The sequence below is a fragment of the Prinia subflava genome, chromosome 3 (genome assembly GCF_021018805.1).
Source record: "Prinia subflava isolate CZ2003 ecotype Zambia chromosome 3, Cam_Psub_1.2, whole genome shotgun sequence".
Taxonomy (NCBI): Eukaryota; Metazoa; Chordata; class Aves; order Passeriformes; family Cisticolidae; genus Prinia; species Prinia subflava.
Window position 1 is genome coordinate 47,771,042 of NC_086249.1, and position 23,069 is coordinate 47,794,110.

The 23,069-nt window shown below is 43.1% G+C and overlaps 1 protein-coding gene across 1 annotated transcript; it reads right to left on the reverse strand.

The window, feature by feature from the left end:
* Positions 1-2,888: 2,888 nt before the first annotated feature.
* On the reverse strand, positions 2,889-16,231 carry RGCC (regulator of cell cycle). The gene is made up of 5 exons (XM_063392168.1): positions 16,076-16,231; positions 15,702-15,878; positions 6,722-6,829; positions 5,138-5,200; positions 2,889-3,508 (listed from the first exon to the last, which is right to left on the reverse strand). Exons 1-5 carry the CDS (start codon positions 16,110-16,112, stop codon positions 3,501-3,503), a joined length of 393 nt encoding a protein of 130 aa, XP_063248238.1. The 5' UTR covers positions 16,113-16,231; the 3' UTR covers positions 2,889-3,500.
* Positions 16,232-23,069: the final 6,838 nt, after the last annotated feature.

Consider the following 23,069-nt stretch of genomic DNA (forward strand, 5'->3'; position numbering starts at 1 on the left):
TGTGTTCTTTGCAAGCATCCACTACTGAAACCAAGGCTTAAACGACTCTGTGAAGCTCTGAACATGGATTCTCCTGCCCTCTTTGACCCTCCAGATTAGGCAATGCTACTGGAAGTCAGTTCCACACCCAGCATTTACCAAAATGCCCATAACAGTAACAAAGAAGGGGGAAAGGCACCAGCACAAGGGCCATGGGAGCCAGCAGGGGTAGAGCCCTTCCCTTACAATCAGGTTCCATCACTGCCAAGGATGGATTTTCCTCCCTCCTAAAAACTCACCTGGCTGTCAGGGCATCAGCAGTGGCTACAGACACAACCCAGGAAAAACATAAATCCCTCCTTTGTCTGGCCTCCCTCCCTTGCTAAGGTCACAAAGCACAATGTGTTACCTGGTATCAGCTCGCACCAAGGACACACAGAGTCAACAGCAAAGCCAAGATAACATACATTAGCTCAAGCCTTGGTGATGGAGGGTTTAACTAATCCAACTAACCCTGAATTTGCAGCAGGTAAAGAGTACACGTGCAAGGAATTGTTTCACCTCACCTTCCACAGGTTAAGCTGTGGCAACACATCTGCTTAGTCTAAGCTGCTCATTTCCATTTCTGGGTGCATGGTGTTGGCACAACAGTGCCGAGACTCTTCTGAATTCCAATTCAGCATTGCAGCACAAGAGCGAGGTCAAAACTAGGATTAAAAAGTCAGCCAGGCCCATATGGACAGTGCAGTCTCCAGGCATGTTCCTTGGGGATAAAATATGACAGAACTTTTCCCAGCAATGCATTTTTCAGTGCTATATGTAATCAGATGATGAACTTAAGTCATAAGCATCCTCCAGTGAAATGACATCTACATTAGTCATCCTTCCTTCTGACACACTGAAAATTGAACATAAACTGGCGGGCAACCAGATAAACAGCTCCACAGAAGAGACTCACAGATTTGCAGCTGATGATCTCCAGATCTGCTGTATAAGCAAAAAGTCTCCACCTGTCTCTGCACAAACAAGATTTAAAAAACTCAAACAGATGGTGACTTAATCCCTAACTCCATCACCACTGACGTTAGTCAAAATGAGGAACACGCCTTGCTAAGACCTTTGCTTATACTGGAAAAACCTTCAAAATTGGGTGTCCATAAGGACAAAGTATTGCCATTCCAAAGTACTGCACTAATGTGGTGATTTCAATCTATACAGGGAGACATCTGACTTTAAACACTGATTATAGGCACAGAGTATTCAACAGGATCAAGCAACAACTGAAAATGCAGAAGTGGAAAACTCCTGCCTCAAACAAGCCAGCCTGAGGAACAGAGGAGCAAATAGTTCTCCATCTGCCACCACCTCAGGATCACTTGAAGTGCCCACCCCCCTTGTTCACACCATCAACTAGCATTAAAATATAGAAAAACAGCCAAAACTGCTGCTGCTGTTCCAGCAGGTTTAAAGTCATGCCTTATGCTAAGGATATTTCTTAAAAGGGAAGCAGAAGCTTGTCCCTGCTGTCCTGGTTCCCCTTCCCTCAGCTCCTGCTGAAAGGGACAGTGTCTCTGCCTTTAACAGAAGTTCCATACCAGCCAAAGGAACCCCTTCACACCTGGGACTGGGAAGGAGGGGCAGACACCCCTCTTAAGGTCCATAGAGGCAACAAAAAGGAATAATTGCTCCTGTATATTTACAGCACAGTAGCAGTGAATTTTACACTGCTAATAATCAGGTTCCTGTGATGCAGGAGCTTCTGAGAAGGTCCTGGAGCAAGGAGAAAGACATCACTGTCTCACACCTGAAATTTTCTTCACAGATATGAAAGTTAACCTACTGCAAGCATGAAACTTTACCCTCCTAAATCATTTTACTCCCTTTCTATTCCAAGGGATAATTTACCAACAGAATCTGCAGTCGGACATGCTGAAAGGAATGTTTCCTCTTCAGGAACACACTCCACCACATACAGCTCCACTTTGCATTGCCCTTCTGCCTGAAAGAGGGAAAAAACCCTCACACAACAACCTCAAGACTTTTTCAGACTGATAAAAGTGTACCTAGTTCAGAATTTTTTCCTTATTGATGAATAAAAATGGGTGAGGGAGGGGAAATCATATGGTGTTTAATAAAACCCGAATGTTTTGGTCAATTGTTAGGAAATCTAAAGTCCAAGGAGATGAATCTGCACCATCCTTATGCTGTTCCTATTAGGAAGTACACAGTAGGTTTTCTCCAAGCTGCAGAAGGCAGGCCCAAATGTGTCCTTTAAGGTGCCCTAAGCAGACAGCTGTGTCACAGGTACACACACTGCAGACACACTAAAGATAACACAGCAAGGGCCACAACAACTGAGCCATTCAAGGAACTGCTCAGGACAGAGCTTTGGCCAAAACTAAGCAGGAGTCCAAACCAGCCCAGCCCCAGCCCCCCTGGTCTGAACAGGCTGGAGAGCACAGCTCAGGCTGCAGAGCCAGGTGTGATGCCTGCAGCAGCTGGGGAGAGCTCATATGATGACATTCCCAGAGCCCAGTGCATATGGAAAGAATCAGGTTCCTTGTGAAAGTGCAGCTTCACCTTCGCTCTTTCAGCACTGCACTGATGGCCAGGAAGTCTTTTCAGAGAGGTTGGCTGCTCCAGACCCAAGGGTCTGGAGTTAGAAGTACACAAGTACTTCTAACAAGTAGTTAGAAGTAGTTAGTCCAGACACAGGTATTTTCTCAGTGCTACAGGACCTCTATATTTTTAAACTGATGGGCCTTTAAACTGTCTGGCCTTCCAAATACTGAGTGCTTCATGTCAAATGGTCTGAGAGTTTAAAACCAGCTTTTATATAGGGATCGAAATAGGTGTTGTTCAAATGTCAAAGTCAGCGTTATTTTATTTGTATTAATACAAATCTGAAGTAGCAGTTTGACCAAATTTATTATTTTCATGATTGTATTAATTTTACATGGTACAAAGCTCTTATTTAAGCAACCACATTAAACTAGCATAGCAGATTTTGCCTAACAGGAAATATACCATTATCAAGATATTTTAAAGCATGTTGTTTTCAATAAGAGTTTAATTTGTACTTGTATTTCAGAGTTTGCATGTTCATAGGAAGCTTCCAGACATCTGGATTCCAGTTCAGGGTTTATTTGCATACAAAAATATATTATAATGGAAAAAAGCATTAAAGTTTTCAACTATATAAAATTACAAATATCTTTGCATAAAAGCAACTTTAAATTAAAATTAAAAATCAAGCTATATTTTAAAGCAAAATACAGCTCTAACATTTAAGTTATCTTATTCCATCTGCTGCAAAGTAAAGAAAACAAACAAACAACAACAAAAAAAAAACCAACAAAAACCAATGTTGCCAGTTAAATACTTGGAGGAGTTCACAAAGGTTATGCTCAGAGGGTATTTTGGGGAGTGGAGTTATCAGACAAGGGCAGCAGTTCTCACTGATTGATGTCACTTATCCTTCAGAGGACATCCACATGCAAGCACAAGGCTAAAAATACGTTTCACATACCTGAAAATACAGAACAAGAAAGATCATTAAGTTCTCTCTTAAATAAGATTTCTTGTTGTTGACATATCAGACACTTGCCTGTCCCCAGCTTGCTCGACTGCCTGACAAGCCAAATGATCTGTTTTTTTAAGTTTACACGAAAGCTGAAATGCTGGTGTGCAAAAGAGACAAGGCAAGTACTGTTTTAACAAGTGCATTAGGCTTGAAAAGGTATGTGTACAAAGTTCTGTGTGACCTCAAGCACATACACACAGCTCCTCAAAAATGTTAGGATAAATACCAGATGGAAGTTGGACTTCTTCATCACTGTACAAATGAAACTCTGCTGAGATCACTGGAGATTTGTTTAGATGGGATTTTAAAAAAAATCACACCAAAGAAAAGCACAAAACCACTAGAGCAGGTGGTAGTTCCTGCCTTCACCTTTGATGTACTTTTGCAAGGGAAAATGAAACCTACTTATTACAGGCAGCCCCTTTAGAGTTGCAACATGGCTGTGCAAGATACAGCAATGCAAATATTTACCAGTTTGGGCTTTCGCTGCCCTACACAAACCTTCAAAAACTTGGATGTTTATCAGAGGAGTGGTCAATTAAATTTCAGTGGTAAAGATAGAGTCAGCTCAGGCTTACATCCCTGACAGAAGACAGGAAACTAGAAAATGTATTTTAAGTCTGAGAAGTGAAACCAGCATTCAGATACAAGACAGCAGGGAAGCAGGAAGCTCATAAGGGCAGCTGTCTTGAATTAAGTCCATATCTTCAAGAAATACAGGGAAAGGAAAATACCTAATGAATACACAGAACTCTCAGTTCAGAGTTTGAGAGGGCTTTTTTAATGCTGCTATTTAGGTCTAGTCCTACAACTTCATGGTTTGGGCTCTATAGCCTAGTTCCACACAAAAAAAACCCCCTCAATCTGAGACACAAAAGAAATGGTATTATGTCCACAACAGAAGAGGAAGAAGCAAAAGGAACAGGCAGAGCACATGGTTGGCAATAGGTGGCCAGTTTTTTGGTTGTTTTTCCTTAAAAATCATAATGAAGAATTCATTACTATAGCTGAAAGACATAGTTTATAGATAGTGGCAGGAAAAGTGATCTAGATTCCATTCCTGGCAAAGACAAGCACAAATAGGATTTTGACATGCAGTTTAAGTCAAGAGATACAGATATCTACTCCTTAATTCTTTCATAAAGCCAGATCTAGAACAAGAATGTTTTCCCTCACCTAAGGATACTCCTCCAGTTACTTAGCTTTATAATGAAGAAATAGATCACCAGTTTTTAAACTGAATTTTGAGTATTTAAGAAACTGACATTTATTTATCAATCCACTGTCAAGGAGGGGTGAATTGCAGCTGACTCAGAGGTGGGACCAGGGGTTCATTGAGTTCAGTCTGTCACACAGCCTGAACTGCATGCCTCGAACATTCAGGCAAAGTATAAATTTAGTCTGTTTTATCTTCTTATCCAGATAATGATCCACAGGACTAGCAAGCTAAAAGGAAGCCACACTATATAAACTATTTCTATTTTTCCCTTCCCTCTCTCCCTGTACATTGGCTTTCAACACTCTTTGTAACAAGGACTAAGTGAGATGCAAGCAAGCAATAAAAAATCTACTTACTTGCTAGTGTTCTGTCAAGATCAGCAATGAAGTCCTCCAGTTCTTTTGTGTCTCCAAGCTTTGCTGCAAAATAAGGGTCAATACTGCTTAGACATGACATATTTCCCTGGCTAGAAGAAACACGAGAAACACACAAGCCTCCAAATAACTTTCAGGGGTACCAAACATGCTGTGGGTTATCACCAGCAACGCTCAGGAGGGTTGCTGCAATGTCCAGAAGCCCTTGGAGAACATGGGAGACTGAACTGAAATTCTAGCTTTTATAGTTTTCTATTTAACAAAAGCAACACAAAGCAATACTTTATGTAGTCTCCTTAAAAAGAAAGGGTTGCAGTGAAGAATAAAAGACACATCAACTAATCCATGTCTTTGCTGCTGTGGTCATCCTTCCTGTTTCATCTCTTCAGATGCTGCATGCATGGCCCTAATCAATCCAAATGAGCTCCCAGTCCTACCCAAATCTCAGCCCTTTAAAATCATGTCAATGTCACAGGTTCACTGTGCTGGCAGATCCTTTGGTCTTGGGCCATACACCATACATTTGTAACCAAACATCCACCAAATTTTCCACTCCTGGCAACAACACTGGTTCCATTCAATCTAGTTTTACTGCAAGTTGCTTCCTGATCTCATTTCTGTGGTCCTTTCCAAGACAGTTCCAGCTCTTTCTGTCTTCGCATCAGGCAGAGCATCTTGTCCTTTAGTGCAACTCTTCGCCAAATATTTCCTGTCAGTTTAACTGAGCTCTTTTTTTTTTTTTTTTGCTACTTCATAGAAACTGTTAGTCATTATTTCTCTCTAATATCCCACTAACTGAGAAGAAAGCATTTAACTTGTTTTTTTGTGACTGATCACTGTGGAAAAGAGATGAACGTGTGAAAAGCTGTTGAACGTGCACCTGAGGAGAGTAGCTGTAACAAAAGCACCATGTAGTGCATATGTGTGTTCACTTACTGGTGTGTCTGCTCCAGAGTTAATCCAAGTTAACCTGACTGGGGAGTCAGATCAGCTGCAAGACAGAAGCCTCTTTGAAGCAGCATAGCTTCAAAGGAGGAAGGAATTGCTAACATATGGCTTGTATAAACCCTGTGTAAGGTCTGTATGGATCTCAGCAATTGTGTTAACTTAAATGGCAGCATATGGCTTCAGAGGAGTCCTCTAGCCCTGCATTCAGGCCTAGCATTTCTATAGAGAAATGGGACACTTAAGCCACAGTCACTTCAGTAAAGAAGTAGCACAAGTTAATAATTAATCCTTATCAGCCAGAAAAACTATAGGGTTTTTTAGCTCAGTGTTTCAAAACCAAAAGAGTTGCCAGGCCACCTGCAAGGTGCAGATACAGAATGCTATTGTCATTTATAATCAAGACAACAATACTTGGATCAGTAGTGTGCTCAACAATAATCCTTAGTTTTGTTGTCAGTAAAAAAACCAACAAAACAAAACCCCAAAAACAACAACAACAAAACATCAAGAAAAAATGCCCAAAGAAAAGTCCATTCAAGCATACGAACCCTGCCTCCCAGCAAGAAGCCCATATAATTGAGGATTAGGAAGAAATGCCAACAGTTAAAATTAAGATACCTTTGCAAGGAGTTACCGAAGGGGACGGCAAGCTTGGAGTAGATGCAGCTGAAGAGTTGAGCTTTTCATCACTGAGACTGAAGCTATTTCTGTAGAGGGAATCTGCACCTGTAAAAAAGCAACATTATAAAATAAATTTGACACCTTCTGCAAGTTTGCAATATAACTGAAATCTTAAATGCAGTTTTTCCTATATAGACTTCAAAGTCTGTAGAACTCAAATTTAAAGTCTTCAAAACCAGATAAGTGAATAAATAAACGCTTTACTGTGTGAAGGCTGCTGTTCCCACTCCTACTCTTATGAAGAAAGCAGCCCTAGGTTCAATCCTCATCCCCAGTAAGGAAAGTGTTAGCTTTCCCTGAAGTCAGCACCATTTGAAAAATTAAACTGAAATTAAAACTATCCCACATCAGCAAAATTAGACCTGGTAGGACCTGTCTCATACACAATATTCTGGGAAATACTATTACCTAAGTTTTTTAAAAGTTACAAAAAAAGCCTGAATAGAGAATAGAGGGCTCCAGGGCAAGGACAGCCCCCCAGAATAAAGAGTATGTTTAGTGTTGTCCTTTATCCCCAAAGCAAGTGCACCCCTTTCTCCATACATTACTCTGCTGTTTTAGAGACGGCATTTTTAATTCTTTTATTCTGTGACTCTCTGGAGTTCATGAAGCAGTACACCAGTACACAAGATACCCTGCAATCTCATGTTAGGTGATCTTTCAAGGAAAGCCTTATATGCCCTGGAAAGGAACAGAAAAGGCCCCAATACCATTTTGATGTTCTTGTATTTTAGAGGAGGTCTTAAGCTTGAAAAGTATCAAAAAGTATATTTATGGCTAGGGCACCCCAAGTATTAGCCCTGGCTCCACTGGAAGGAGGCATTGTCATCCTGCTAGAGGCACTGAAGCTGCTGGTCCTGCAGCTTCAAGCCAGTGACCTGAAACTGCAGCTCTACAAAAAGACACCATTGGGATACAAACATGTCCATGCTCTCCATTTACTTGGCATTGCCTAGGACATCAATGCATGTCCTAGTGGATGGGGTGGTGACTACCACAGCTTGCCACTGAGGCCAGCAGCTCTGCTCCCTGCAGCACACACAGCACCTGGAGCCACAGCCTGGGAGGTGGCCACGCTGCACACCAAGTCCATTCCAGAGAGAACTGTCACACTCCCTTGGATGCCTGTCCCATTTGCCGTGCCAGGAGAGGAGTGCTTAGCTAAATGAAGGGTGTCTGGATGAATTGGGAGAAGGGGGCAGGACCACAGCTTGCCTTGCCAAGGTGTGCACAGCTCTGCTGAACGCCTGGATGTCTCCAGACAGCAGACACGGAGACCAGCCTCTTGCAGACCGCTGCTCTGCCTCACATTCAGCTGTCTTTGGGAAGAACAGTGTGTGTCCACACCCCACCTCCTCTAGCCTGCCGTCCTTTCCAGCACAAAAGCAACTTCCACAGGAGCAGACAGGCACAGTGACAAGTCAGACCAGACAACTGCACCTACAAAGCCTCTCAGATCTTTCCTCAGCCATAAAAAGCTGATTTGTTTGTTCTGTGCCAGCTTCCAAGCTCACCTCTGTTACAATACACACTGAAAAGGCCTGGGGAGAAAAGCTTCAACCTGGAACACTTTCCTCTTTCCCATGCATTTGGCCCACCACTGTGCTGTGTCTTTCCTCTGCCATCATCTCAGGTCCTGTTCTGGCAAACACACACATCCCACAGCACCAGGCCAACGTGAGCCATGACATGACTGACATCCGTGACCTGGAGCTTTTGCCACCTGGTCAGCCCTCCTTGGTATTTCTTATTTACAGGGATGGGTACCCTTCTTCAAACTACCCTCTAGCTGCAATTTCTTTATCTTCACTCTTAAGAAGTGCTCTTCTCTCTAAACTTCAGCAGATCAAAACCGAGCTACTTGAAACTTTAAATACAAGAAAGGCTTCATGAATACAATGCAGAAATGAGATCATTTTAGATAGAAAAATGGGGAAAAAATAAGCCATTTTAAAAGTAGCTCCTAAAAAAAAAAAAATTAAATAACCTAAGGGTAAAAGAATCTGGTAGTGCTCTGCAATGATGTGTATCACTAGTGCTGTACTGCACCACTTGAACTGATACTTTCTCTCCATTAAAGCTATGACAAATTTCCTCTGAAATCAGTTTGCAGAACAATTACCTACTAAGGCCACATTTTTTTTAGCCAAGATGCAAGCTGCAGTGACTAAGAAACACAGAATGGAAAATTCTAGCTGTTCAGGACAAAAACCCTGACGTCACCAAAAAGCCAAGTAACTTGTAATAGCTCCCACAAACAGTAATTCACTGAAACACTGACAGAACACACCAAAGAGAAAACACTTTCCTGGCTATTTATTTGAAAAGAGGAGAACAAGAATTTCCAAATTAATTCATATTTTAAAGGTTTTACACTCGTTGAATTAATAAAAGATACAGAGAACTATGGGTATAAATCTGAGTACACTTTTAATGTGAAATCTCTGCTGCTAACATCCAGACATCAAGTGTAGCAAGGCTGGGTTGACTACAGAAAATGTTATTTCATGCTGCTTTCCACAAACCTTATGTTGGGAAATAATTACAACTGGGCAAAGATGAAATATGACAAAAATGTTGCCTTAAATCTCTGAATGTTTTTCTTCCAGTTTCAAAAGGTGAAATGTTTTCACATAAGTGTTATCTTCTGATGGGTTGTAATAGTTTCAGGAAAATATCAACATTTATCTTTCTCAAAGCAAAAATATACTCTAGCTACTGACTGTGGCTTATTCATGCCACCAAGCATCAGAAATTCTAGCGATGTAAGGAGGAACTCATTGACTCCACCAGCAAGGTCACCATAACTGCTGAAAACAATGTACTGTTAAAAAACACTTATGACATTCACCACAGAAAAATATCCTCTTTGCCAAAGTGTGGCTGTAGGGCAGAAAGCTCTGGGAAAAGGACACTTCAGTCTTTGCTCTCTACCAGCTGCCAAAGCCAAGATTTGCTCATTCACCTCCAATAATGGCCCTTGGAAGAGTTCCACTGCCAGACAAACACAGCATCCTCTGCAACCCAATAACCAGCGGCTGATGCCAGGGATCTCTTGCTGCTGTCCTTCCTCTTCCAGCTCCTTCTCTCCCACCACAAGTTTGTAATTCGTTACTTATTTTTCACTTTGTACATTGATTCTAGTCCCTGAGGTTATATATAAACCATTTCACTTCAGCTGTTTGAAAAATAACAAAAGTCAAATTGCCTCTTAAAAAAAAAAAAAAAGCCTTAAAATCTGAGAGTTTTGTCAGTGAGTTGATTTGCATCAGTCAAGCTACACTGCAAAATTAGGGGGTAGGAATAAATATGGGTGTACTTTGGCAAAGTAATCTGTATTTAGTATAACTTTAATGTTCCAGTATATGGTTAAACCACAAAATAAACCATGGCAACACCATGTAAATATAGACATGTCCCCATGAAATGAGCAATTGAAAGGCTCCCAGTAATAATGGGCTGAAGGAGGAAAACCTCAGACTTTTCATTTTAAAACAGACAACGGAAAAGTTCAGCTGTGCAACTTCTTTAATATCATGCTCTTTCTAGTACCATGGCTCAAGATACAATTTTGAAGAGCACTGGACCTAGTAAAATTTTTACTGCAGTTTTCAGTAGGAAAAGTTTTAGGGGAACAAGTTAAAGCACAGCCCTAGGGCTTTCAGAGAGAAGCTTCACAAGTCCACTCAAGTGTCTACAAATCATGAACTCATTATAAAACAGTAACCCAGCACCTAATGAGCAGACTGCACAACTAATTGCTAACAGAACATAGCCCTGCTGAAAAATCAGAAAAAAATCTGGAAATTGTAATGTCACCAGTAGAAGTGAGAAATATTCATGATACAAAAAGCCTGTTTCACAATATGTATGTTTCAGCCCCCAAGGACAGTGTTTATTTTTATCATCATCATCACAGTTACACTTGGCTGCATTGTTTATTTTTGTGGGGATTTTTGCCTAGCTAACAAACATCTGTTCCAATACTGACCAGAAAATGACACCTCTCTATTAATACATCTAAGCACCATAATTTAAAGGATTTCAAATCATATAGCCACAAGAAAGTGATCTAGAAAGCCTGAGATCCAGATGTACAAGCATGTTTTCTCATCATATACAAAGCTTACCTTCCCACTCCCCCTCATGCTTACGAGCTACAAGACAGTTTCCAACTCCAGCCTTCCCTTTACCAATTTCCTTTCTAATGAGTAAGAGCAATGGGTATGCTGGAGTGACAAGAATGGGAAATGTTATGAAAAAGTGCATTTCTCAGCACACTAAAATACCTGTAGAGAAGGCAATGCACCGGAAACTTCCACATTTTCTTCCCCTTGAACACGTGAGTAATGTAATAAAAAATTATTTGTCAGATCATTTAATAAAAGGGACTTTTTCCAGAAGAGTCTCACTTCACTTTTTTTCATTATAAGCATTTTATTGTCCTCTTGTTTGAGACAAGCCACTGGAAGCTCACAGACACAATCTACCTCCTTTTCATGTTACAAGACTGGCATTTGCTGCAGAGACCAAAGGCTCACCTACCTCACATCCTGTCTCTCACAACAACTCACAGCAGATGCCTGTGGAAGAGCTTTAGAGTGGTGCAGCTTTAGAGTGGTGCAGCCACACACTGATAGCAGCAAGATGAGCTCTACCAAGTTCTCTCAATGCACACACCAGTCTCTTTCCTGAGACAGCAGTGGCATCAGCCCAAGCAGTCCTCAATGGCCCCATCCCTCCTGCTGGGATTTTATCAAGTTATTTTTGAGTATGGGAACATCAGTAATACCTTAAGGCAATATCTTTAACTGTTCATGAATGAAAAAACACCTTGTTTCTTTGAAACATGCTAATTCCATTTGATTTCCTCATACTGGTGAGGTAGCAGTCACTTAGGATTCTCCAGAAGACTGTCTTGTCCCCACCCAAAACATCTCTTTTTTTGCCTGAGAGTCTCAGACTATTTAAGCATTTGGAAAATAAATTGCATCTTCAATCATTTCTGTTGCCTTTTTCTTTGCCTTCTTTATGGTCACATAACAAGACTGACAATGTAAACAGGTTTTTCAGGGTGAGTGCTGCAGTACTAACAGTGGCTGATGCTTCACCTCTGGAAAGCCTAGGCATTAGCATGAGCACATGGAGACATCCACAGCCCTGTCCATGTAAACACAAGTGCTGGCACTACACCAGGCAGAGTGTTAAAAGATCCTGCTCAACCCCTGCACCTACTTGATTTTTAAATCATTAAATTAAGAGTTCTAGATGCACTCAGGATTTCTTTCTTGTGTTTGAAAGCCATGAGGCATTGCTCAGAAACCATTTACTTACCCCTAAAAATAGCTACAAGGAAACACAGTTTCTTTGAGCACAAGAATTGAATCATGAATTTATTTTGCAACGCTTTTAACAGAGAGGCAGGAAGCTGAACCTGCCTCAGGAAAACATGGAGCTACAAGCGTCAAACATTCCTGAGAGCATGACAACAGATTACGATGTAGCTTTTCAGTGTCATTGTAACTTTGACCCAAGAAAGCACTAAAGCACTTGCCTTCTCAACCTCTCATAAAGTCCAACTTCCCATTCATTATCCTAAGCCTCAACCTGGAAGACTGTCCTGACACTGCCATATACTGTACTGGCACTCTGCACTGACCGGGCATGCATTTTACACAGGCAAGCCTGCTCTTTACTTTGCAAGCACAAGAAGACAATGCTATCTGTAAGTTCATTAACACAGCTGCATCCACACTAAGGGCTTCTGCCAGCACAGCACTCTCCAGCACAAATCCTCCTTTATCACAGCCAGGATATGCTGTGAATAGCAGAGAATTACAAAGTATTCCTCAGCTTAGGAGTTGCAGCACGATTTATAACCTAAAGAACGAAGCTGCTAGGCTCTGATTAGTTTGAGTTCATCAAGGTGAACCACTATGGTACTCACTCACAGTCCAGGAGCTCTGGAATGCTGGAGTAACTCAGCAGTTGCCTCATGGCTTCCAGCAGTGCCCAGTCAGCTGTGGTGGTTAATGTAACACCCGTGGGCCCAGATGTTCACACACATCTGCACGCACGAGCCTCTCTGTTCCCGCAAGGTCTGGAGTCCACTGTGCTACGTACAAGGCTTAACCACTGCCAAGCCAGACCTCGTCCAAAGATCATTTAGCCATGTGCCAGGACAAGATGTGGGAGAGCAAAGTACTACTGCACTCCTTTTCACACAGAGACTTCAAAACACTACTTTTTCTCAAGAGCCAGAAATACATAATATAAGAATTTAAAGTGGTATTTTTGGAGCTAGCTCCCTCAGGAGATTTTAAAGAATAACAGAATATTTTCAGGTTTAACTGCATTGATAGAGATCTTCTGTAAACTTTTCTGTTAAATTAAATGGGCTCATGGCAGAAACCCCAGGAGAGGAAAGGCTTTCCTTACCCTACTAAACAGTACTGTTCAAGTACAACCACTTGACACCTGTCAGTAGCTTCCCAGGAAACTGAACTTAAGGCTGATTCAGGGGCACTGAAAGAAAAAGTTGCAACAATTTAAAATCCTTCCCCCCCTTACAGTTCCATCCCTGAGTGGAAAGATCTCACTGCAAGAGTGGCCAGAAGATACATATGCCTAACCTTCAGCCACACCATATCAGCTAAGAGGATTAGATTGAACAGTAAACATCAGATAGCACTAAAACACAATAGTCTGAACTGCTCTATACACACGTGATAAAGTGTACTTGCAATAGTCTTGGCACTGAAGAACAAGATTTTGCAAAGATGTAAAGAAAAATATCATTCAAACTACCTGCAGACAGTATGATTTTTAAAGACTTGTGTTATCAGAACTTGCTCTTTCAGCCCAGTTATCCCTTGATTCTGCAGTGGTATTTTAACCTAAGCTTTATCACAGGAAGAGCAAGGTCACAAATTCAGCACTATACTGGCTAACACTAAATTACAGAAATCAAAGGGAAAATAAACTCAAGAAATACTTGAGTTTGAACTGAAAGAACCTGGGTAAGTAGGCAACTCCCTGCATTTATTCTTAAAATAGATGTAGGGAGTGTAACTAGATTACATCAGACACTAGAGCCTGTTTATAAAAGAAGCTCTTCATAAATCCACAATTCCTCTCCAATCCTACTCTAACTTCAAAATAAAAAGTTGACTGCACTGAATGACTCCTTTAGGAAGAAATGTTTCACCAGGCCTTTCCTGAGCCATGAGCAGAGCTGGGTGGTTTTTTTCCTTTCCCTTAAACAGATCCTCATAGAGTCTGGTGCACCCTTCCTGGTCCCTCATATGCCAATGTGCAGAAGGCAGGGATTTCAACTTCTCCAGAGGCACCTTTCACATGATCACCAAGGCAGGAACTCAGGCATGGGACAGGATTCGAAAACTTGATGAGTTCTTCATACAAGATCTTTGAGGACTTTGTATGGAGCCATCAAACCCTATCTATCCTATTACCCCACTGAGACACAGTAAGCATATGTGAGAGGTCACACAATGAAGACTGCACAAGCAATAGTAACACTTGGGCTGCCAGTTTGACTCAGTGAAGGCAGATTTCACCTTACACACCCTCAGCCACCAGAAAGAAAATTTTCAGTCTAAATTCGGCACACAATTCTAAATTCCCCTTGGAAGTAGCGAGATTCTTAGAAGGAGTTCTACACTCCCTACATTATGAAAAAGAAAAATAGCATCTTGATCTTCCACAGAAAAAACCCAAAGGCAGTGCTAGGCAAGCTATCCAAGTTCAGGGCAGGTAAAACAATACCTGTCAACAAAATGAATTACATCTATGATGATAAAATAAAGAGCTCTGATAATCTGGAGAATATGTGCTCTCACAGCTCAAGTGCTAGCAAAACAGCATTAGTGTTTAAGCACTAAATCAACAAAACTGCACCTTGAGTCCCTGGACTGATAAAGAGGCAGGAAAGAAATTAGAGGAGCAGTCTTATCATAAACAGCTGCAAAGCAGTTAAATTTCATCAAGCTTCCCAAGCTGCTCTTTAAGTTAGGAACTTAAAACAAAATGCCAGACCAAACACAAAACCCAAACCAACAAAACTGGTTATAGTTTGCATTTAGCAGGACTTCTGAGAAAGTAACCTACTGCTCTCAAAGAGACCAGCAGTTTACAGACGCACTGTCTGGAAGAGGAAAGGTGTTTTCTCTCCCTGATTAGTAAAGCCAATAAGAGGGGTTGAACTTTTTTCCAAGTTAAGTAGAAAAAAATTAGCTCCAGTTCTATATTTTCTTGCTCCAAGCAACTTTCTACCCTTCCTTTTCCATGTTCTGCACGCACCATTCATATACTTTGAGTGTATTTGGGCACAAGGAGGCTTTAAAACACCTCTGAAACAGTGTTTCAGCACCTCTGAAACAGTGATAACACTGTCATCCATGCAGATGGATGGATGGATGGATAACCATTCTTATAACGGGAAATCGGGGTGAGTTTCCACCTGCTGTGGAAAGCACATCGTGGCTCTCTCGCTGTGCCCAGATGATTCTGGTTACCGAGACAGCGGCTGGACAGTCCCTGCCAACATAAGAGACACCTTGCACTGCACACGCCGGGACGTGCCGGTGTCCCGCAGCCGATGGCAGCCCGGCCTTCTCCCAGAGCCAGCTTTTAAGGCTCCCCTCCAGCAGCTCTCCCCTCCGTTCAACACCAGCGAGTAAACCCAGCGGGGCCAGACTACTCATCCCTGCGACTTCCAACCCAGCACGCAAACGAGAAGGCAGTGCTTTTACACAAACAGGCGGGTTCCCGCTCCCGAATCCCCGTCTCTCAAAAAGGGCGACGTGCTGGTTTAACACCCGCTCTGGAGCGTCGCTTCCCGGCCGCCCCCGCCCCCGGGACCGGCCCAGCCGGCACGGACGGACCGACGGACACTCACTCTCGGAGTCGCTGAGGCCGCTGCCGTCGCTGACGCTGGCGCTGCTCCGCCGCTTCATGCGCTCCAGGTGCTCCCCGTAGAAGAAGCGGCGCCGGCCGGCGGGGCAGGAGAACTCCGCCAGCACCGCGTCGAACTCGCCCAGCGCCTCCGCCAGGTCCCCGCCGTCCTCCCCCGCCCCTGCCGGGCGGCGGCAGCGGCGTCAGGACCGGACCGGACCTGCCCGACCCGGACCCCGCGCCCCCAGCCCGGCGGAGGGAAAGAGAGGGAAGAGCAGGGAGAGAGGGAAGAGCAGGGAGAGAGGGAAGAGCAGGGAGAGAGGGAAGAGCAGGGAGAGAGGGAAGGGATCCCGCCCGCCCCCAGCCCGCCGCTCCCACCTTGCCCCGCCGGGCGCTGGGCTGCAGGAGACTTCATGGCGGCGGGCGGAGATGCCCCGGCGCCGCTGCCGCCTCCCGCCGCCAGCGTGAGCGCCCGGCCCCGCCGCCGGCCCTCTTATAGCGGCGGGCGGGGCGGGGCGGGGGCGGCCCAGGGCGGGCAGGTGTCCCGGGCCCGGTGTCGCCTGTCCCGGCCCGCCAGCGGGAGTGCGGCTCCTCCGGGAGGATGGCGCTGCGCTAACCCCGGCCGCGGGGTCAGCTGTGTGTGCCGGGCCGTGCGGAGGGAGGACACAGCGGCAGCCACAGCCGGCTGGAAGGAGGGACTGTCACGGGAACACAGGCTGGGCCAGCCTTGCCCGGCCCCATGACTGCCAGCAGGACAGGGCACACAGCACGGCGGGGAGGCAGCAGCTCGCTTGCAGAGAGCCCCAGGCTCTGCGTACAACAGCAGCGCTGCTCGGCCACCCCCGGATCCCCCTCCCTCCCCATGCCCGGGCACTGTGCTGGCGTCTGTCCGCGGTTATTGCCCTGCTCCGTACAGAGGTGAGCAGCGGGCACGGCCATGGGGCAGCGGGGCCAGTAAACTCCAGAGGAGGAGCCGAGGAGAAGAGCAAGGGACATGCAGGGAATGCTCAGGCAGAGGGAGTCAGGCCCCAGGTGCATCAGCCAGAGTGTTTCCAGCGGAGTGCTTTCCTCGCTCCTACGGGGAACACTGCAGCACTTGTCCCGAAGGCAGATAAACCTGATGTTTATACATGCCACGGCTACGGAGTGCTGCTCCTGTGCCGTCTCTTGTTCGTTTGAAATGTAAGCGATCTGAGCAGCTAAAACACCAGCTGTGTTAAATACGCATTGGGGAAGACTCTGTCATATTTAGTTATGGCCAGAAATACTGAAAACAGACATCAGGCGCTAGTCCATGAAAATGCATCAGGACTTATGATTATGTTTGTGTGCTGATGAAAATATTTAGAATTAGAAGAGCCAGGGAGAGGTAAGAAAAAACATCTCTGAAACTTTTTGACATTTTCAGACATGGTGTCATTGTTCCTTCCAGACACAAAATGAGAAAAACTGTGTTCTAGACAATAAAACAGATTTGTCCACCTCTCCTTACAGGCTGATGTGGAGGCATTTATTTATTTTTGCAGTGAATCAAAAGAAATTCTCATGGTGAAGTTCAATTGTTATTTATTCTGTGGCTTCCTCCTCTCTGTGGTCTTCCACTGTTGTTTTTTTTTCTGCTAATATAAGTGTCTACAAACAATCCTTTTTAAAGACCATAGTGACACAGATGGAAAGCGAGGTTAAAAAGTAGGGGGACAAGGAGATACAAGGGCATGACGTCAATAGCACGAGCAGGATGAAAGACAATGGATGCAAGGCAGAAAGGGGAACTGTCGAGGACGTGACTGGTCACAGCCCACAGCCCAGAAAGAAGAGGGCCTGGCCCTGCAGCTGATGGCAAATCTCTTTTGCTCAATCACATATGATCAACCCTCAGCCCTACCTGTACCACACACATCCCCACCGAGCACTGGGGCTTGGTCTACAGCACAGCCTGGCTTAGGGGCAAAAGGTGTTTGAGGTTAGGCTTGAATCTGAGGAATACATCTTCTGAGGAATACAGGCAAAATAACCAAAGGCTAGAAGTCCTCCTGTGCCCTTCCTATTGTTTCTCATAAAGATGGTCAAGCAATCTCACAGACTTTTGGGACAAGGCCTGAGGTCACGTCACAAAGAGCGAGCACAAAGAGGGATGAAGCTGTACAAGAAGGTTTATGTTGCCTGGGGCCTTGCTGCCACAGAAAGGGGAATGACCTGCCTACTTCTCTCTTCTTGTGCTCCTGGCCTAGACCTTCTGCATGTCTTTTGAGCAGGTTTTTCTCATCTGCTGCTGAGCCATTCAACACGCTAGAACAGCAGAAAACTAATCCAGCAAGAAAGCGAGTGATTTTATGTTGAATTGAGTTGAACGGGCTCAGCTCAGGGAGCTAATAAAAGGAGGGTGTGGATAGATAGGGGGAAAACCAACTGTTTTTCTGTAGTGATATAAGAATTTATCCCTGGCATTCTCTTTAAATTATCTTACACTCAAATTGACCATTTTTAGAATGATTTCTAGGCATGCTGAAGCAATTATTCTACAAACTTCCCTTCTTTACAGCCATGTGTTTGGGAAATCTTCTTTCCTTAAGACAACTTGAGCTTAAAACTACTTAGTTGTGTTTACTGTTCCACAGACTTAATATTTCTTTCAGTAAATACTCATGTTTTCTCCTAAGCAGCCTTGATTCTGCTGAATGCAACTGAGACAGCTGGTGAATTTCAATTTTCCATATAAACCATTAGCTGATACAAGAGGAAACAAAGATTCACTTTTATGTTTCTTGGTTCTGTGTCACAGACCATGTAGCCATGCACATCCATAAACATTCTTGAAAGGCCCCAGCATGCTCCAGCTGAATGCTCCAGCTGTGGCTGCACTTTTGCCACAGATGCCAACAGGAGCAGCCCACATCTGGCAAAATGAAGAAGTCACTTTTAAGTGCAGTGCCCTGAAACGCTGCAGGCTGACACGCCTAGCTGCTCATGTTTATAGGGAGAAACATCCAACCCAACTCCTAATGTAAACCTCAGCTACTGAATCCCTCCCATTTTTCTAGGCAGCCATCCAAGCTGTATTTAAAGTGAATTTCTTCTTGACCATTCGACACAGTGTCTCCAGATCCTCCTCAGCTGGTGACACGATGTTTACAGTGGCTTCCTACTGCATTTTTAACCTCACAAACTTGTGAGCCACACAGCAGTTTAAATCAACAAATCCTGCCTGTAAATATGCTTCAGGGAAAGGCTTTTAAACAGGCACTTTAAGATAGCCAAGCTGCAAGGCTCATGAAGTTCTAGTTTTCTAAACAAAGCATGGGGTAATTTGGGACACAACATATTGTGGTGTTGCTACACTGAAAAGACTCCTAGAATGGGTTTAAAAAGGCATTGATGCTGCAGGTTGAATAATCTAGTTGCTTCCAAGGCATGGCCCAGAGATGCCCACAGATCCATGAACAACTTCTGAGGCATTCACATAAAACAGGAAAAAAAACAACAAACACCAAACCAACCCAACCAACCAACCAACCAACCAACAGCAACAAAAAAGCCCCACAAAACACAAAAACAAAAAAACCCAAAAAAACCCCTCACCCAAAAAACCATCCACACCAGAATGAGAAATTTACTGGAAATATGTTAAAATTCACAGTACAGGTGCAGCACCATACGCACATACACAGAAACTGGAACTGCTGAAGGGGGAATTCGCAAATCTGAAATGGCTAAAAAGTTTTTGTCTAATGAATCATTTCTTTTTATCACTTCAAAGATCAAGAAAAACCCAAAATATCAATTCTGTTCAGTATCATATTCCCACAGTTAAAAACAGACATGTTGTGAAACCTACACCTGTATTCTTATTGGTATTGATACTAGACAAAAGCCAGAGTGCCAGATCCCTGCCCATGGAAGCAGCCTGGAATTTTGAATATTTAATTTCCACAAGTCTTTTAATATTTATTAGTCTGTGAAGATAATAATTCTTTACATAAGTAACAATACCAAGTTGTTAAAGTAGATAATTTAAAACCTGTGAATGCCAAACAACAGCCCATTATTACCAAAATTCTAGCTGAAGGAAGCAGGGGAACCTGCAATTAAGACAGCTCTCAAAGAGGAAAATGAAAACTGCCAGAGGATGAAAAAGCACAGGTGCCAGCCAGACTGACACACAGGGAAACCCAACTCCTTGGGCTGCAAACATCACCAGCATAATTTGTCTCCCTGTTCAGCACATCACAACCCTGCCCTGGGGATGCTCATTTGAAGGGAGGCAGTGGTTGACACTCCACCCTATTTTATCCTTCAGGCTGCAAGTGGAATTGCCTATGGGAGTTAATTGCTAACTTGTTTTGTAATGAGGAGAGCTGCCTAATTAAACCTTGTCAGAGATGAGCCATGCATTTACATAGGCTGCTTTACTGCCATCCAAGGTGTTTTGCTACTTCTGCTGCCAGCTGGGCTAAATATAAGCCCATGACCTGTAGCTCAATCCACACCACCAGTGGGGAGAGTGAGTGAGCAATATAGTAATCTTAACAGACTTTAAGAAAAAATCTTAATCTTTAATAAAAAATCTTTTGCCAGAGATCTTTCATGAGATTTTACATCCTGTTCTCCCTACACATTCTGTAGACCTTGAACTGGAACCCAGAGTTATTACAGACTGATGCATTTCCTTTTGGTTTTCTCTCTGCCCTTGACTGATGCACGGTGGATGCAAACTCATGGACCTGCTCACAGCCATTCACAGCTGTGGCCTTGTGAGCAAACCATACACCTTCCTGCTGAATTCTGCCAAAACCTAAACTCACTTTCTCTGCCCATTATCCTTCTAAATTTTCTGCTTGTCAAATTAACCTCCTAAGCTGGAACACAATATGGTCTGTGTCTCTTCCTCTGTCAGTAACTAGAGGCAGAATCTCTTGGAACTTTTGAATGGATGTCTTTAAATAAGTTAATGATGCCAAAACATATTTATGGCAGTTTGGATTTAATCACTATTGTCATAGCTGGATTGAAAGTCATTTAAACTGATAAAGTAGATTTGTAACCTATATTGATATCACTAGAATATGGAGTTGAAAGTTGAGCTTCTGTCTACAGTAGAGATGTAAAACCACTCAAGACCTTGAATGTTCTGGGTCAAGGGACTTTGGCTGAGCACTGCATGGGAAAGGGAGAGAAGTTCAGGTAAGGAGAGGGATGGTAGTGACTGAATAAGAGATAAAGAAGTTTCGAAATAATTGTTTGCTGCTTTTTGAGAGAAAATTAAAGGATTCGTGTCTCTTAATGGAAAATATGTTCTTACTACAAATTTGACTTGGGACCATAGTAATTATATATCCAGCTGTCTTCTAGTGATTTCAGTTTCTACACTTTTTTTTGTCCATGAGCTGACTTCTTTCAGAGTAAACTGAACTGGAAGGCCAGCCCAAATGTACCCCAACTCCACAAGAGCCATGTAGGTCCCAACCAAAGACTTGGACCTGAAAACGTGAGGTTTTTTCCTTTTGTACTCAGGAAAGTACTCCCTGAATGCATGTTGTTCTTCACATTAGTGTAACTTAAACCTAAATTTTAACTGTTTGGGTCAAAAGAGGCTTCTGACAGCCTAACTCTTGGTCACATTTGCAGAAACACCTTTTATATCGAGCTTGATGACAAGACCTTTTCCTCTTTTCCTCACTGGTCACTTTTTTTTCCCCCCCAATGATGCCTATATTTGTTTAGTTAGTACAAAACATGATCCAAATCCTGAAAATAGAATGTGTAGGAGCAAAGCACACGGAATGGATTGCATTTTAAAACTGGAGTTACAAGAGTTAGTGGGCTGTAATAGATATTACAGGTTTGAGGAACGCTTCAATCTTGAATTCACTAACAGTCACAGTAAAACTTCATGTCCATCAGAAAATCCTCAAAATCCAACATGCACTGACTGTAAAGTATATAGGCAGTAGATAATACAGGAGTGGCAACGGAGAGAGGTGAGAAGCTCCTTTTCAGAGTGAGATTGCTTCAGAAGTTGGGAGAAACCAACCAATACACTGCTTGAAAGCTGTACTGGTGTTTCTGGATCTCAGTACAAGGAGGTGGATGCTGTCTGGCAGTCTTTTCCCTGCAGTGAAAAGAAGTCACCAGAGAACAAGCAGAGAGAAGTGGATGAAAAGCCAAGAAAGTGTAAGCAAAGGGACCACGGCAGTAAGCCAGGAGGGGGAGAGAGCCTGGCATTTGGAGTGCTGTGTGGCAATCAGAGGTGAAGCAATTGCTTCCATTCTGGCTCTGTTTTTGGGAAAACAAGGCTGTGCACATGTCCTTTGCATGGAGAGGTTGCACATGAGACTCTGCACAAGGCTGAGTGGAGGAAAGGATTTGCTTTTCTTCCATTAAGTCCTCCCTCAGCAGAAGTCATCCAAACGAGTCCAGTAGCAGTAAATATCTGTTTGAAAGGGTAGTGTGGGAAAAAAAAAAGGAAAAAGCATACTTATGAATACAAGGTAAGAAATTTATCTCTTGTGTTAGGCTGTGGGCCCAAGCTCAGGGCAAACCACCACCTCTACCTCTACCTGATGTTGCTGCCACCATACCAAGGTCTGTATATATGGATCAGGAACTGGAAATGCTGAATTCTTTACTCTTCTGCTTGTTTTGCTTCAAAATCTTTCATGACTACCACTCCATCAAGAGACTGTACTATTTCAAATACAAATGAAAAACAGTTGTTTTCTACCTACTTTGACTCTGAATTGTTGACAGATTGAGGAGTTAAGATTGCTGGATACTATGCTACTTTAGAAAAAAATGGCAATTTTGTCTAAGAGAGAAGGAATGTTCACTCAACAGTAGGTGATTGCATACAAGAAAAAAAAAAGGGAATTTAAGGCTGAAGAGGCTTGTATTTCATGAAAAATATCTGACACACAAACCACATTGGAAGCAAATTTACAGCCTCGCAAAGCAAAACATGTAACAGAGCACTTATGTATTAAAACAATAAGACATCTCTCCTAATTTCCTCCTCCTTGTTAGTAAAACAAAAGGTAGTGGATGGTAGATGATTCCACATCAATGCTATTTGCCGTGACTAAAAATTACACCTTTTATATTTTTTCTATTATATTTCACACACTCAGGCACACAGAGCCTGTTTGGCTCAGTCATTAAGTACTTCCTATCTAACACTGTGAACTCTGTTTCCAGAGCCTTAAATCTGGCCAGGAAATAGAGATTCTAAATATACACAATTAATAACTAGGCCAAAATACCTAGCCAAAAAGATCCTGCCCACATCTAAAGGAATAAAAACACTTCTTGCTGAAGAATTTGAATTAGATTTTCCTGGGAACACTGAATACCCTCTGGGTTTTGTGGTGGCTTTTTG